The sequence below is a fragment of the Aythya fuligula genome, chromosome 15, assembly GCF_009819795.1.
Source record: "Aythya fuligula isolate bAytFul2 chromosome 15, bAytFul2.pri, whole genome shotgun sequence".
Lineage (NCBI taxonomy): Eukaryota > Metazoa > Chordata > Aves > Anseriformes > Anatidae > Aythya > Aythya fuligula.
The window spans coordinates 7,214,602-7,227,952 of NC_045573.1; the positions used below are offsets into that span (position 1 = coordinate 7,214,602).

Genomic DNA, 13,351 nt, shown 5'->3' on the forward strand with positions numbered 1-13,351 from the left:
GCTTATAGATGCACATAAAACATGTGACTCCCAGAACGTGGAACAGCAAAAACAACAGTTATGGCTTTTCATTTTGAGATAAAGGTAAAAAAAATAAAAATCAATATACATCTTTTCTTCTTTTTAATGAAAAAGGTAGTATTGTACAAAAGATAAAAATATAGTGTGTATATATATATATATATAATCTTCTCAATATATACTGTTCAGCTATAGTTTTTACTAAAGAATCAGCATCTTAAAAAAAAAAAAAAACAAACAAAAAAAAACCTGCCTCCAGATCCCTACAGTCTCAGTTATGTAATCAGTCAATAAAAAGCAACCAGAGGGCTTTGCTGTTTATCTTTAGCAGAAAAGATCCATCCAAGCTCTAGGTCAGGTTGTAACAGGATGAATGTCCCCAAACGCCCTCTTGCCCGAACACTTTGACATACCTGGGAAGAAAGCAACTACTTTTAGCGTTGATTTCCACTCTGAAGCTCTCTTACACTCCTGCAGTTGAATCTTTTCAACTTCTTCTCACAGCCAGATCAGAACCCCAGATGCCAGGCAGCTGCTGCCCAGGATGAGCCCACCTAAGGGCAGCCCCCAGAGCAGCTGTTCTCAGCATGCCCACAACAAGGCAATTACAGCCCCCACCCACCATCAGCTCCCCACCCAGGTGCAGTTTTTTACTCAGGTGTTCATTGCTAGGCAGTGCCAAAGACAGAATTAAAATTGTGAGCGTAATTCTCCAAATAAAGATCAGCACGGCCAAACTGAAGAGCAAAGCCCCTCTGCTTCTCCCTACTAACAAACCAATCCAAACACCAAACTGTTAATGGTAGAGCACTTCTGTCTGCAGGCTCCCAGCCATGCAGGAAAATATCCAAGACAATTTCACCATTGCACCTTTTCAAGCACAAAGTGAGATCTGCAAAAGCTATTTCCCAAAGGGCAGCCCTCACCCCAGAGAATGCCAGTCTTCACTTCCTACAGTTTATTTTGAAAAGAGCTGATAAAGAAAGGTGGATTAAGTAGAAGGCTGATACCTCTGCAGGTCTTTGACCCATAAGATGGTCTCACAAGATGAGAATAGAATGAAATTTTGTGCTCCCCTTGACCTTAGGACATACAACATTGGGATGCTGAGGTCTGTTTTTTTCTTGCAGGGATGGGAAATGCCAACCCTGTTGTGGGGATTTTTTTATTTGTTTGTTTAACAAATCCAAATGAGATCTTTTGAAATCTAATTGTGTAATATTCCACAGAAAACTCAAACTCTCCATGGCTGGAGAAGGATGTCAGAATGTCAGAGCTGGAGAAACATTTCTGCTGCAGCTGATTTCCTCTTATAGAGAACACCATCAGCTTGTTAGCTTACCAAGCAGAGCATTTTGTTTACCGTCAGATGCTGTGGACGCCACACTTTAAAACTTGCACAGATGTAGTGCCTCTGCTACCACATTTTCTTCATTCTGTTTGTTGAACTGTTCTTCTCACACTGGCTTGGGACTCTTAAGATGCCTACAAGCTGCACTTTCACCCAGCAGCAAACTTTTATACTTTTGCTTTCTCACTACTGTAAAAATGAAGAACAAACATTAACTCTGTGTCCCATCCCACTCCCACAGAGCCACCCCACAAACAAGCACTAGTCTGATCACAGCAGGAGGTCACATCTCAGAGCTTGCAACACCCCATCACATCCAAATATAGTCACCCTAGGGTCCCCAGGTAAGGTAACACACACAACTCACACACACACACACAAAGACCCTTTTGGTTCACAGATTGTGATTTAAGACATATAGGGAATTAAGGCAACTCCAGAAAAATCTATTTGTTAGGTCTGTACTTCTATCAGTCTAGAGAAATATTAGCAGAACTCACAGCAGTAATGAAAAAGAACATTCAATGTCTTGTGTGACCACAAAGTAATTATGAGACTCATTTTACATTGCATTTTAATTAAAAGTTCATTATAAGAATTTTCTTTTAAGAACAGCATACTACATATTAATGGAAATATGTAACTTTATCCTACAAATGGGACTGTCACCATATTATTCTTACAATTCAAACATATGAAAAATAAAATATGATATATAGCTATATAAATTTCCCCTCCCCACCCATTTAAATTCTTTTTCTTTTAAATAACAAAAGTATTAACTCTTTCCCAGTACAGTGCATTTGCTATCCGCGAGCCACAAACTAAGTAGTCACATCAATGCCAAGGAAAACAGCAACATTGTTTGCAAAATATTGAGAGAAAATGAAAAAATATAGTAGTCAGCCCAGTGCTTACAGAAGAGAGACAGTCAACAAGAATTGAAAGAACCAGCACGTTTTACATAGGACCATTATAATAACATAGAAAACAGTGCAGAAGACTTATGTTGGAAAAATATATAGTGATTCTTAGCAAGCTGAAACTGAACTTTGGCACTTGCTCATAAAAAGGCCTTTCAAAGCAAAAGAAAACGGAAATTCACCTAATCACAGCTTCTATATTTAAAGAAGAGACATGGACTAAAGCAAGAGAAACAATAGAGAAAAGTTTACAAGCCAGGTCACTACAAATTCAGTACATTCAGCCTACAGAAAATACAAATACAATCTTTCATCCAACCATCTATACAGGGATCCTGGCTAGGGAAAGACAGGCTTTGGGACAGAGCCTTACCTGAAGCTTCTCTACTTCAGTGGAGCTATGCTGATTACACAGCCCTTTCTGCAAATTGAACTAGAATAGCATGTGTCAAATACATTGCCTCCTTACCATAAAATAAAGATTTCTGAACTGTAAATTAAGAAGCAAGACCATTGCACTCAGACAGTGGCTGTTCTGCTCTATCCACAGTTGCACCATAGTCACTGTAATATAAGGATAAAGTGATTTCTTTAAAAAGGGATAAAAAAGAATGGCTTCAATTCGAAGGGGAGACAATAGACTGGAAGGAAGGATTCACATTTAGCCTGTTAAGTCTTCGTGCTGTGTCAACACTGCACATTAACATGTTAACTACACTATCCCTTTTGATAACTGCTCCCCATCCCTGTCAGAAGAACTGATGTCCTAAAGTTGGGCCTAACCCAAAGGCGGCTGCAGGCCAAAGCATATTTCTGGATCAGCCCATAAGAAAAGAAGGGCTGCTCTAGACAAGAAGTGCTTCTTTCATTGTCAGGCTCAATGCCCCAAAACTATGGTGTGTTTTTTTTTTTTTCCACTGAGGCAATTTATTTCATTTTTTTAAGGAGTTAGGGAAGGACAAAGAAAAATAAGTGCTTTACATTGCACAGAAGATTGTCCTACTAAAGGGGGCACTTGAATGGGAAACAATTGCAGCTATAAATCTAGCAGACGCTCTTCACATGTCTCCACAGGCCATTTAGTTGCACCTCCAAACACATCAACGTTGTTATCAACCCAGGGTATGATGTTGCCAGGCATGTTGGTTGAGCAGTTAGCAATATTCATGATGTCTTCAGCTTTTAAAACCCTGTCCCATATATTGAACTGGCTCATTTCCCCAACGAAGGCTTGAGTCGCATCAAATCTTCCTCCTACTGTGTCCTTCAGGCACAGAAGAATTAGGATTAGATGAGAAGACTATTTCAGCATTTTCTTCATCAAACTTGAAGACCCTCCCACCCACAGCCACGCGGCTAAAAGGAGGCACAGAGGTAAGTGACAGGGACAAGCAACTTCAAGTTTCTAGAAGGGCTACTTTGAGCAAGATGTCATTGTGTGGAACAGGTAAAAGCTCCAGTCTGAAATGGTTCAAAACAATTCAAAGCAAACAGTAGTGACTGTACATCATCACACAATGGTATACAGTCACCTACAGTTACAGCTACACTTAACTAACCCTGCCCCCAGTTAATAGAGCAGGAAGGCAGCTGTAAATATTGAGGCTGATTTAGGACCCATTTTGCAAGCTTGGCACAAGAAAGCTTCAGCAAGAACTACATAGATGCGTAAGATCACTCACAGTTTTATAGCTATAGATTAAACTGTTACTGCAGCCCTTGACCAATGGTCTGCAGGGACTACAAGATGGGATCTTTGGATCTGGACACACAGGCTTCTGCTGGCTGAACCAACTGAGTAATGCCAACTGTTACTGCACAAGCCTGAAGTGTTCATTTGCTCAACTCACTACTGAAGGACAGTGTGATCGGACTGATAGCACAGGACAGAGCCAAGCGTAGTACAGGCAATGGCAAGAGAGAGTTACAGAAAAAGCTGCCAGCCATTTAATAGTGAGCTGGAGCATCTGCCGTACAGAGTGTATTAGGATTCTGAATTTACCATTCTGTCACTTTTGTCATGGGTAAGGAGCTACTGAAATCAGCATCGGGACAAAATTAATTCTTCATTGCCTTGCCCAGTTGTGAACCTGGGAATCCTGGAGAAAGAATATTTCCTGCTATGCATTACAAGCAATGATTTTTATTAGGATAATATATATATAATCATTCAAAGAACAAATAGAGAAAAACACCAAGATAATAGAGCCACACAACTCGTAGTTAATATCTCATTAAGCTATTGCCTAAATCAAGGGATTTTGAATCTTCTTTTCCCATATTCAGAAAGGACTTACCCTCAACCTCATGAATAATGTCTGTTGGCAATGCTAATATTCAAACTTTATTAGCATTTGCTTTAAGAGAGCTATTTACCTCTACCTTTAATGAGAAACTAAATATATGATGTAGAATTCATACCTTTCCCACTCATCTTTAAAGTGGGCATCAACTTCTAAAGTAGTGATAGGATCCACTACTGTAAAGATGTGTACACCTGAAAAGCCACACAACTTGGCCTAGAGGGAATTCCCCTTGGCACTTACATAGGTTATCAGGATAGAAGATCCCAATATACCCACAAGCACTCCAGTGCCCACAGTTGTTGGTCCCCTCATCCCCATATATACTTTCTTTTGTCTAATTTGGGGCTTTGGGACTAACATTCTGACTATTTCTGGGATAATGAGGAGATGGAGGGGAAAAAAAACAACAGCAATGTGCTAAGGGGGGTGGCCAATTTGGCTTCAATTAAAAAAATTCAAAGCAATTAGCCTTGGTCTGCTTTCAGGAAGCTCCTTTTTGATTGTGCTTACACAACAGCACTGGCCAGTTCTCTCCTTTTCTGAAACTTCTGAAACAACTGGCCATGTTGCTAGCACTGAGCAACCTAGCTCCAAGGATGTCGTTTAAGGCATTACCCAGATCATTGACCTAGCTGCACCTTGTAGCATTAAGAGTGGGAATGAGTTGCAACATGAATATTCTGAATATTTAATAAATTAAACATAATATAACAAAGTATGATTATATTAAGTGTTTGTTGCTGTTTTAATCTTTCAGATACTACGTATACAACAAGACCAAGCATTTACAAGCAAATTGTCTCACAGCTGCTGTTTGGTTGGGGGGGTCCTTGATTTCCCTTTGTCCTTTTTATTGGGCTTTTTGTTTGTTTCTGGTGTTGTGTGTGTTGTGGGGTTTTGTTTTGTTTTTCTTAAGCAAAACAAAACACAACCCTGGAACACAGAATCATTCACTTACCTGTTCCTGACCCAGGATCAAGACGCCTCCAGGTTTAATTGGATGCCAAGGAGCAAGATTCTCCCCAGTGCCAAGCTTCTCTCCATCCTGAAAAGCCTCCCACATTCCATCTCTTGTTGTCCATGTAATACAGATATGATGCCATTTTCCATCACTAATGAAGAGAGGGAGTTGGGCAACCTACAAAGAAAACAACAACAACAAAAACAAAGAATAATGAATGTTGTAAACCAAGTCTGGCAGTTCAAGCACAATGTTTGTAAAGGGTCCGTATTTATCCACTGTCTGCAGAGGCATAAGCTTTAGGGGCAGATACTAATCCACATTTTCCTATTTTGTCCCAGCTCTCCCGTATTCAGGAAAAGGGGCATGCTTTTTATTCCAGATGTAGACCCTTGTTTCATCTGTAATCAAGACACAAGTACTAGAGTCTAAGCTGCTGTCAACCCAGTGATACTGCATATTTATTTGCATTTACTTAAATCTCACTGCTAACTTTCAACCCAGTGCTCATGTTAAGTTCCTCTTCAAGTCTACATTTTGCTTGCACCATTTGCAGTGAGAACTCTAACAAATAGTTCAGTCTGCTGTGGAAGCTATTATGCAGGGATTCTGTTCCTTCAGAACTTTCATCTAAAAACTTACCCAAGTCAACATAAAGACACAAATGTAGTGGGCTATTAAGCAGCTGTGATGTGGAAGAAAGAAAAACTTACCAGAATGTTAGTACAACTGACATAATAGTTAAGAGATGAAAAGTTATTGCTAAAAACAAGCATGCTCAAGTCTCCTTCTTTTCCATAAGCCATTAAAGATAATCTGATTTCGGTTTTATTGATTTGGCAGGATGGTAGGACTGTTACAAGTCCTTAACTATCCATGTGACTGAACCAGCTGAGTTGTGCTGTAAATTCATAAACACCTGATCCCTCAGAGAACAGTGAGTTACTAGGAAACCTAACAGGCCAAAGAAAACAAGGGATGTGCCTGAAGGCAAGTTACACTACAATACAGCCTAGGCAAAGTTAAGAATCTAGTTCTGCTCACACTGATTCAAATCCAGTCACTTTAACTATTTACATTTTATAATTAACCCAAGCAGATGGTGATGAAGAAGGAAGTATCCAGTCTGTTTTAATGCAGAGTTTCAACAGGTCTTGTTTCGGGTCTAACTCAAAAAACATCAGTGGTGTGAAGCCATGAGGGACAATTAGATGTTGCTTTCTGCATCTAGATGTAAGTCTGAAAAAGTTATGCTCCAAATGATGTTTCAGTCACAAAACATAATAAAAGCAGCCACAGTTACATGCCTCCCAAACAGATGATGGGATACAAAATTCAAGAGGCCAAGATCTGCTTTTAACTTGAGAGGACAAACACAGGTGTGTGCATACCTAGATGCCACACAGCCTTGCCTCAGTACCCAAATACATATCCCAATCGACTTTATTAAGAGTACTTTTATGAATTTGCAACAAACAGATGGGCAACAACAGACGGGTACACATTCTTCTACCATCCCAAAGGCCCAGAGGTGGCTCTCTCAGAGAGAATGAGTTACTGCAGAGGTACCAAGGGTTCAGGCATAGAAACGCAGTGTTATTCTGCCTATATAGACGTGAAAAGGATTCTTACCTTATCATTAATTAGCAGTTCAATTGGATTATTCCCCCACTCTATGAGGACAATTTCATTAGCCTGCCCAGGAACAGCATATGAGAATGGAGTGCCAATTCCAGGAGAAGCACTTGACCTCAGCCATAAGCACACCGTAAAAGCATACAGCTCTGGCAGAGTCTTCTTGATCTTCCCATACAAGTAGTTTGTGCGAAGAGGAAGGGACACTTTGAATTCATCAGGTGATTTAAATGCACTACTACCTAGAATTACATTGAAGAAGAAAAATCTATAGCATCAAACAAAACAATATGTATATGTAATTCAGGCTGGGAAAATAATATAATTTATATTGAGAAACTTTAATTTTACTCATGTTGAAGAGGATACACAAAAAAATATACTGAAGATTAGTGATGTTGATTTTGCAGCACAGTTAGAGAATACAGCTAGATCTTCTATACATCATGCTAATTCTTTTTCCTCCTCACTCAGAGCGAAATAATAGATGGCATACAACTAATGAGAGGCTATTAAATATTTTCTTTCTTCATTGCTCAGTTCGTGGCTGGAGGCCTTCCTATCTCACACAATTCAAACTGTTTTAAAACATATTTACTGTTACTAAACAGTGAATCTCTAGTATACTCATTATTAAGGCACAACAGTGTTTCAAAAATGATGCTTCTTTTCCTATTACTTCTACATAGGGAGCTAGCAGCAGTATCCCAATTTTATAGATAGCAGACTGAGAAACAGGTTGATGCTCTTGATTTGGATGGCCAATCTGAAATAACAAAAAAAAATCATATATTCCAGAAAGCTTCCAAAAAGCAGAGTTAAATTTAGAACTGTTTTCTACCCATAGACAAATCCAGTGGAGTTCTGAACTCAAATATAAAGCTGAAGCTCAAAGTGACAAAGAAAAATGTGATATAAACTTGTGAACTACCAAAACACTAGACACTGATGTAGTTACTTGCAAGTAATTTTTTAGATTTTAAGTATATTAAAAGGAAGAGAGAAATCCCACATTGTGCCCAAAAAATAAAACCCCACAGTTCTGTAGTACAGTGTCAACCTCATCCTTTTAACAACCTGATTCCCACCCATTTCCTTTACTCACATTCCCAAAACAAATTCAATCCAAATGGCCAAATTTCACACTCCAATCCGAATGAAGAGCTGCTGTCACAAAAGGTTGCCACAATTTTCATATGAATTTTTTAAACTGTTGGCATTCTTTCAGTTCTGATTCTCAGAAGCAACTGAAGTGTTTTGACTGCATTTTTCACAGAAAGAGGGGGTGGAAGAAGAAAAAGCTTGTCTGATGCTTGCATCTGTCTTGAGGACCTTACAGCCCAAAAACTGAAATACTCCAAATTTATAAGCAAATAAAAGTAGGGTCTTCGGGCTAATGTTGAGCAACCTCCACTAGGCTGGCACAGCCAATGTCAAAATAATAAAAAATTTACTCCATTGAGAGCGTTAGTCACTGTGTGAAAGAGCTTAAGGAAGCAATAATAGGTTGGAAAAGAACAAACAATATTCATCTTAATTGCACTTTTACAGTTTGTCCTTATGACTCGAAAACACCCACAGCTCCAAATGGTACCAAGATTCCCCTGTTCTGGGCAATGTGTACATGCACAATGAAAAATGAAATTATTTTCCTAAAGAATTTCAATTAATTGTGGACAAGGTGGGCAAAAAATATTGTTATTCCCTTTTAAAGGGGTTTGGATTTAAACACAGCAAGTGACTTGTCTGTGTTTCCAGCAAAATTATGCATCACATTTAAGGCCAGGCGCTACCAGTTGCGGGACCAGTCCTCCCATCAGTCCTGCTTTTTATTGAAACACATACTTCAGTTGAAGGAGATAACTGGTATAAATTACCAGAAGACTTTGGCAATCAGGACAGTTGTATGAACTTCAAGCTTTTCTGCTCCACTGGTAACTAAAGACTTCTGCCATAGTGACAGATAAAAATCCCGAATGCATACTGCCACCTTGGAAGGTAAGTTCTTCCTCCATTTAATCTCAGAATGACCAGGTGCTTATGGCACTTCAGTTAGTTGTCAGGAATAGATGTTAAACAGCATGTCATTTAAAATAAAAGCACTGTAGAAATGCTGTTTTCAAAAAATGTCAGATCACTTCAAGTACTGACTGCATTTAATCTACGGATTCATTAAGTTCTTAGGTCATTATTACCCTCACCTTGATTTGACTGAGGAGCCAAAGGCACAGAACAGCTAAGCAAACCGTGTTGTAACAGACAGCAAATTACACAACCAAAAGAAAGCCTGTGTCTTGGTTGCTGGCCCAAATACTTCACTTCCCTGGAGACTTATACGAAGACAGCCCTCTCTCTTCCCCACACACATACAAAAAAAAAAAAAAAAAAAAAAAAAGGAAGCTGGGAAGGGGCTATTTTTAGCCCAAGCAAATTACACATTCTTGTTCTCCCACTACTGCCTTTCTCTTTCTGATGACTTACTGATATGAGTCACATCTTCCAGAGACATGGACTAGCAATACTTGCCACATAAGACATTAACAGGCCACCAGTTCTCCAGAATTTTAGTTGCAGTGTAGGTTTTATCTTAGCTCTCAGAAAAGCATTAAATGACAGAGTCTATACAGGAGTTCTTCCTCCTCTTCCTCTTTCCCTAGCCTTCACACTTTTAAAATGAAAACATTAATGCAGTATTATACAAATGGATCCATTAGGCTTCATTTTAAAATTCATGAGATATGCATGTTTATGCTATTTTGAAAGCATGTCCATTACTCTGCTTTTAAGGACGAGGCCTATTCACTTTGGAAAAATCATTTAAAGATTGGACAGTGATATTTACCAGTACTCTAGTCCTACACTGTCTACTCAGTAGGTGTGTATAATCACTCCAGAAATACAGTTCTGTTCTTCAGCTCATTTTCACAGACCTTTGTAATTCAAATAAATGGACCCTACTCAAGCATACGGATCTCAGTAATAATTAACCCAAGTATCTCATTAAATGTCTGGGATTAAGAGAGTGCCCCCAGTGGCACCATGTGTAATCTACTACAAACTCCAAAGGCTATGTACTTGAGATAGGACACAATTGAATTACCTGCAGTTACTCAATGGCATATCCAGTAATAGAAGGAAAAACCTTATCCTACCAGTGACATTTCCAAAGTAGCAGGAAACGGTTCTGGCAAAAGACACCATTTATTACATCAAAGGCAGTTGTGCTAATTAGCTTAGCCTATATTATTTTCAGTTCAAATAAAGGCAGCTCTACTTAGATGTGTACTTGACATTACCCAGGTAATTACCTGACACCAATATTGTACTTCTTCCTATTTCCACTTGCCTCTTTATTTAACTTCCCACCTCACAAACACTAAGAATTTCATCCTAAACACTCACATATGCCAACATAAGAGACAGAAAGCCAAAGCCATGCAGGAAGGCTCTGACAGAAGGAAGAAAGGAATTTAAGTATTTGCACTGTTACCTAATATTCAGTCCAGTACTTTAACCAGAAACAGGCTGTTGTCCTTCCCTCAACACACACCTTTAAACTAGTGTGCTGGAAGGGGGGAGGAGACAAAATAAATCAGCATGGGGAAGTGTTTAGGTTTTGTGCAAATTACCTTTTTCTAATTCAGACACTCTTTCTAGCAATGCATTCAAGGCTGTCTCTGTCTTCTGCCGATGGGCTGATGTCTCATTATGAAGCAAAGATTTTTCATCCTCAAGCTCAGCCACTTTGCTCAGGAGCTGGCGTTCTAGGTCTCCAAGTCTCCGCTGGAGCATCTCTCGAAGATCATTAGGCAGTGCTGCATATGACACATTGGCTCGAAGTTGGTGCTTTAAGGGAAAGGAGAAGAAAAAAATGCCATTTCTAAAACAACAAGTTAAATGTAGATATGTTTCTGACTAAAAGGAAAGAAAGCAGGATCACTGAGTTCTCTGGCAAGTACAAAAGAGGCATTGCCTTTTAGTGCTTGTCATGTTCAGTGCTTTTATCAGCACTGTAGCAAAACAGGTCCTGAAACAAAAGGGCACTTTTGTTAGAGGCTTCCAGTGTTTCACATGAAGGAGTCTTCATACATTCAAGTTCAATAAAATCAATGTAGGAAGCCAGGTTTCCTTTACTATGGGTATGTGTGGCACATTAGTCAATTTTTGCTTTACTTACTGCAAATGACATTACCAACTTACATAAATAGAAAAACTATTATTTCAACAAAAAAAGTTTAACTAATTCTAAAGCAAATTTACCAAACTAGTTTCCTCAGTTTTGACTTGCAGAGCATGGAGTCAGATACTCTTTAGATCAACTTTAGATACTAACAGTGAAAGCATTTTTCTTTAAACTGCAATAACCAAAAATCTTTGTTAAGCAACACTGGTATCTTTAAGCATACCAGGAAACCAACAGTTCCACCTACCTACATCTTACTGTAGTGGACTGTCCCTTCTACAACATTTTAAAAAAGAAAAAAGCCAACATAAGGTGCCTCAGAAACCCAGCAACAATAATGTTACACAACCTGGTCATTCAGAACTACCCGAAAAACAGCCCTCAGTGTTTAGACCTCAGAGAATAACCTTTAGGAAGTTAGTCTCCATCCTCTTCCCAAGCACCACTGAATGCTTGGAGGAGAGCAAAAGGACACCTACGGATCTCTCTGTGTGGAAGACAAAACACAGTGCCCAGCACTATTCGTGTGGGAATACTCTATAAATTGTTTCCACAAGTGCCACTCAACCATAGGCACTGCCCAAAAGCATATGGAAATCTTTTGTCAGCAAGCTTGGACCGAGTCCCCTTTGTATTCAGTCACACAGAATCACATTCATTTTATTCAATGCCAGCCCTAAACCCATCACCTCATCTTCACAACCTGCCCTACACAAACTCCTTGTCACCACTGGCTGGCTCAGCACCATATGCCAAGGTCTTATCGCTACAGATGTCAGCGTTATACCTCAAGCCCTGTGAAGCCACATTCCCAGGAAAAGAGAATTAGGCATATTAGCACAGAAATCAAGCACTAAAACCGCATAACCTCTCCCCACGCTGAGAACGTGCTTGGAGAGAAGACCTTCGGGCTGCTACCATTAAGCCGAGTGGATGAGCCAAGACCTCAAGGGACACAAGCCAAGCGACCAGCCAGCTCGCAGAGCTCCGCGCAGCCGAAGCGTGCTGCTGGGGTCGTGCTGGGGGGCTCGGGCAGGAGGCTGGGGCAGGAGGAAGGCTGCCTGCCCGGCCCTACCTCCAGGCTCTCCAGCCGGTCCTTCAGGGTCTGCATGGTGCGGCTGAGCTGGTCGATGACCTGCGCCGGGTCCCTCGGCAGGTCGCCCATGGTGTCCTTGCCCTTGCCCATCTCCTTCTTCCAGGGCTTGCCGTCGGTGCTCTCGCAGCGGCTCAGCTTGCCGGTGAGCTCCCGGATGGCCTCCCGCTGGCTCCCGATCGTCTCCTTCTGCTGCAGGACGGTCTCCCGCAGCTGCAGCACCGTGGCTTTCAGCTCCTCCTCGGGGGGCAGCGCGCCGCCCTGCATGGGCACGGGGGGCAGCGGGCAGCCGGCTCCGGCGGCGTCCAGCGGCAGCGAGGTGCAGACGAAGCGGCTGCCCGGCGGGCTCTCCTGCTCCCCCGCCGCCCCCCGGCCGCCCGCGGCTACGGCGAGGAGGAGCCCGGCGACCACGGGCAGCATCCCGGCGGGCGCGGCGGGCGAGGGCCGGGCGGGGGACGCGGCGCTGCCGGGAGCGGAGCGGGGACGCGGCGCTGACAGGAGCCGCCGCCGCCCCGTCCCGCCTCGCCGGCCCGCGGCTTTTATCGGGCGGGGAGGGGACGGGGGGGGCGCTCCCGGCTGCCGCTGGTTGGTTGCGGCCGCCGCTGACGCCGCTCGGTCCCGGGGGCCGGGGCTGTGAGGGGGAAGCCGGCGGGCGAGGGGCTGAGGGGAGCCCGGGCCAGGCGGGGCTGCCCAGGCGGCCCCCGGCTCCCTGCGCCCGGGTCGGGTCGGGGTGGGGCCGGGCAGGTCACGCCGCTTCCCCGCGCCCAGGACAGCGCTGGCTTGGGGCAGCGAGCGCCTGCCTCAAAGATCGTGTCACAAAAACGAGGGGGGTCCAAGTTTCGGTAGGGCAGCGTTCACATTTGATGATGGAACGGGCA

At 42.1% G+C, this 13,351-nt stretch overlaps 1 protein-coding gene across 1 annotated transcript; it reads right to left on the reverse strand.

Moving 5' to 3' along the window:
• Positions 1–1,817: 1,817 nt before the first annotated feature.
• On the reverse strand, positions 1,818–12,893 carry NPTX2 (neuronal pentraxin 2). The gene is made up of 5 exons (XM_032197700.1): positions 12,456–12,893; positions 10,827–11,043; positions 7,195–7,439; positions 5,560–5,739; positions 1,818–3,559 (listed from the first exon to the last, which is right to left on the reverse strand). The coding sequence occupies exons 1-5, from the start codon at positions 12,891–12,893 to the stop codon at positions 3,332–3,334; spliced, it is 1,308 nt and encodes a 435-aa protein (XP_032053591.1). The 3' UTR covers positions 1,818–3,331.
• Between the last annotated feature and the right edge of the window lie 458 nt (positions 12,894–13,351).

What these genes read in the sequence shown, in the direction of transcription:
- NPTX2 (XM_032197700.1), bottom strand. Translation starts at nt 12,893, where the DNA reads ATGCTGCCCGTGGTCGCCGGGCTCCTCCTCGCCGTAGCCGCGGGCGGC. An exon ending in ACCGGCTGGAGAGCCTGGAG is followed by an intron (nt 11,044 to 12,455) that starts GTAGGGCCGGGC and finishes TTTCCCTTAAAG; the next exon opens with CACCAACTTCGAGCCAATGT. An exon ending in TGATCCTGGGTCAGGAACAG is followed by an intron (nt 3,560 to 5,559) that starts GTAAGTGAATGA and finishes CTGTGCCTGAAG; the next exon opens with GACACAGTAGGAGGAAGATT.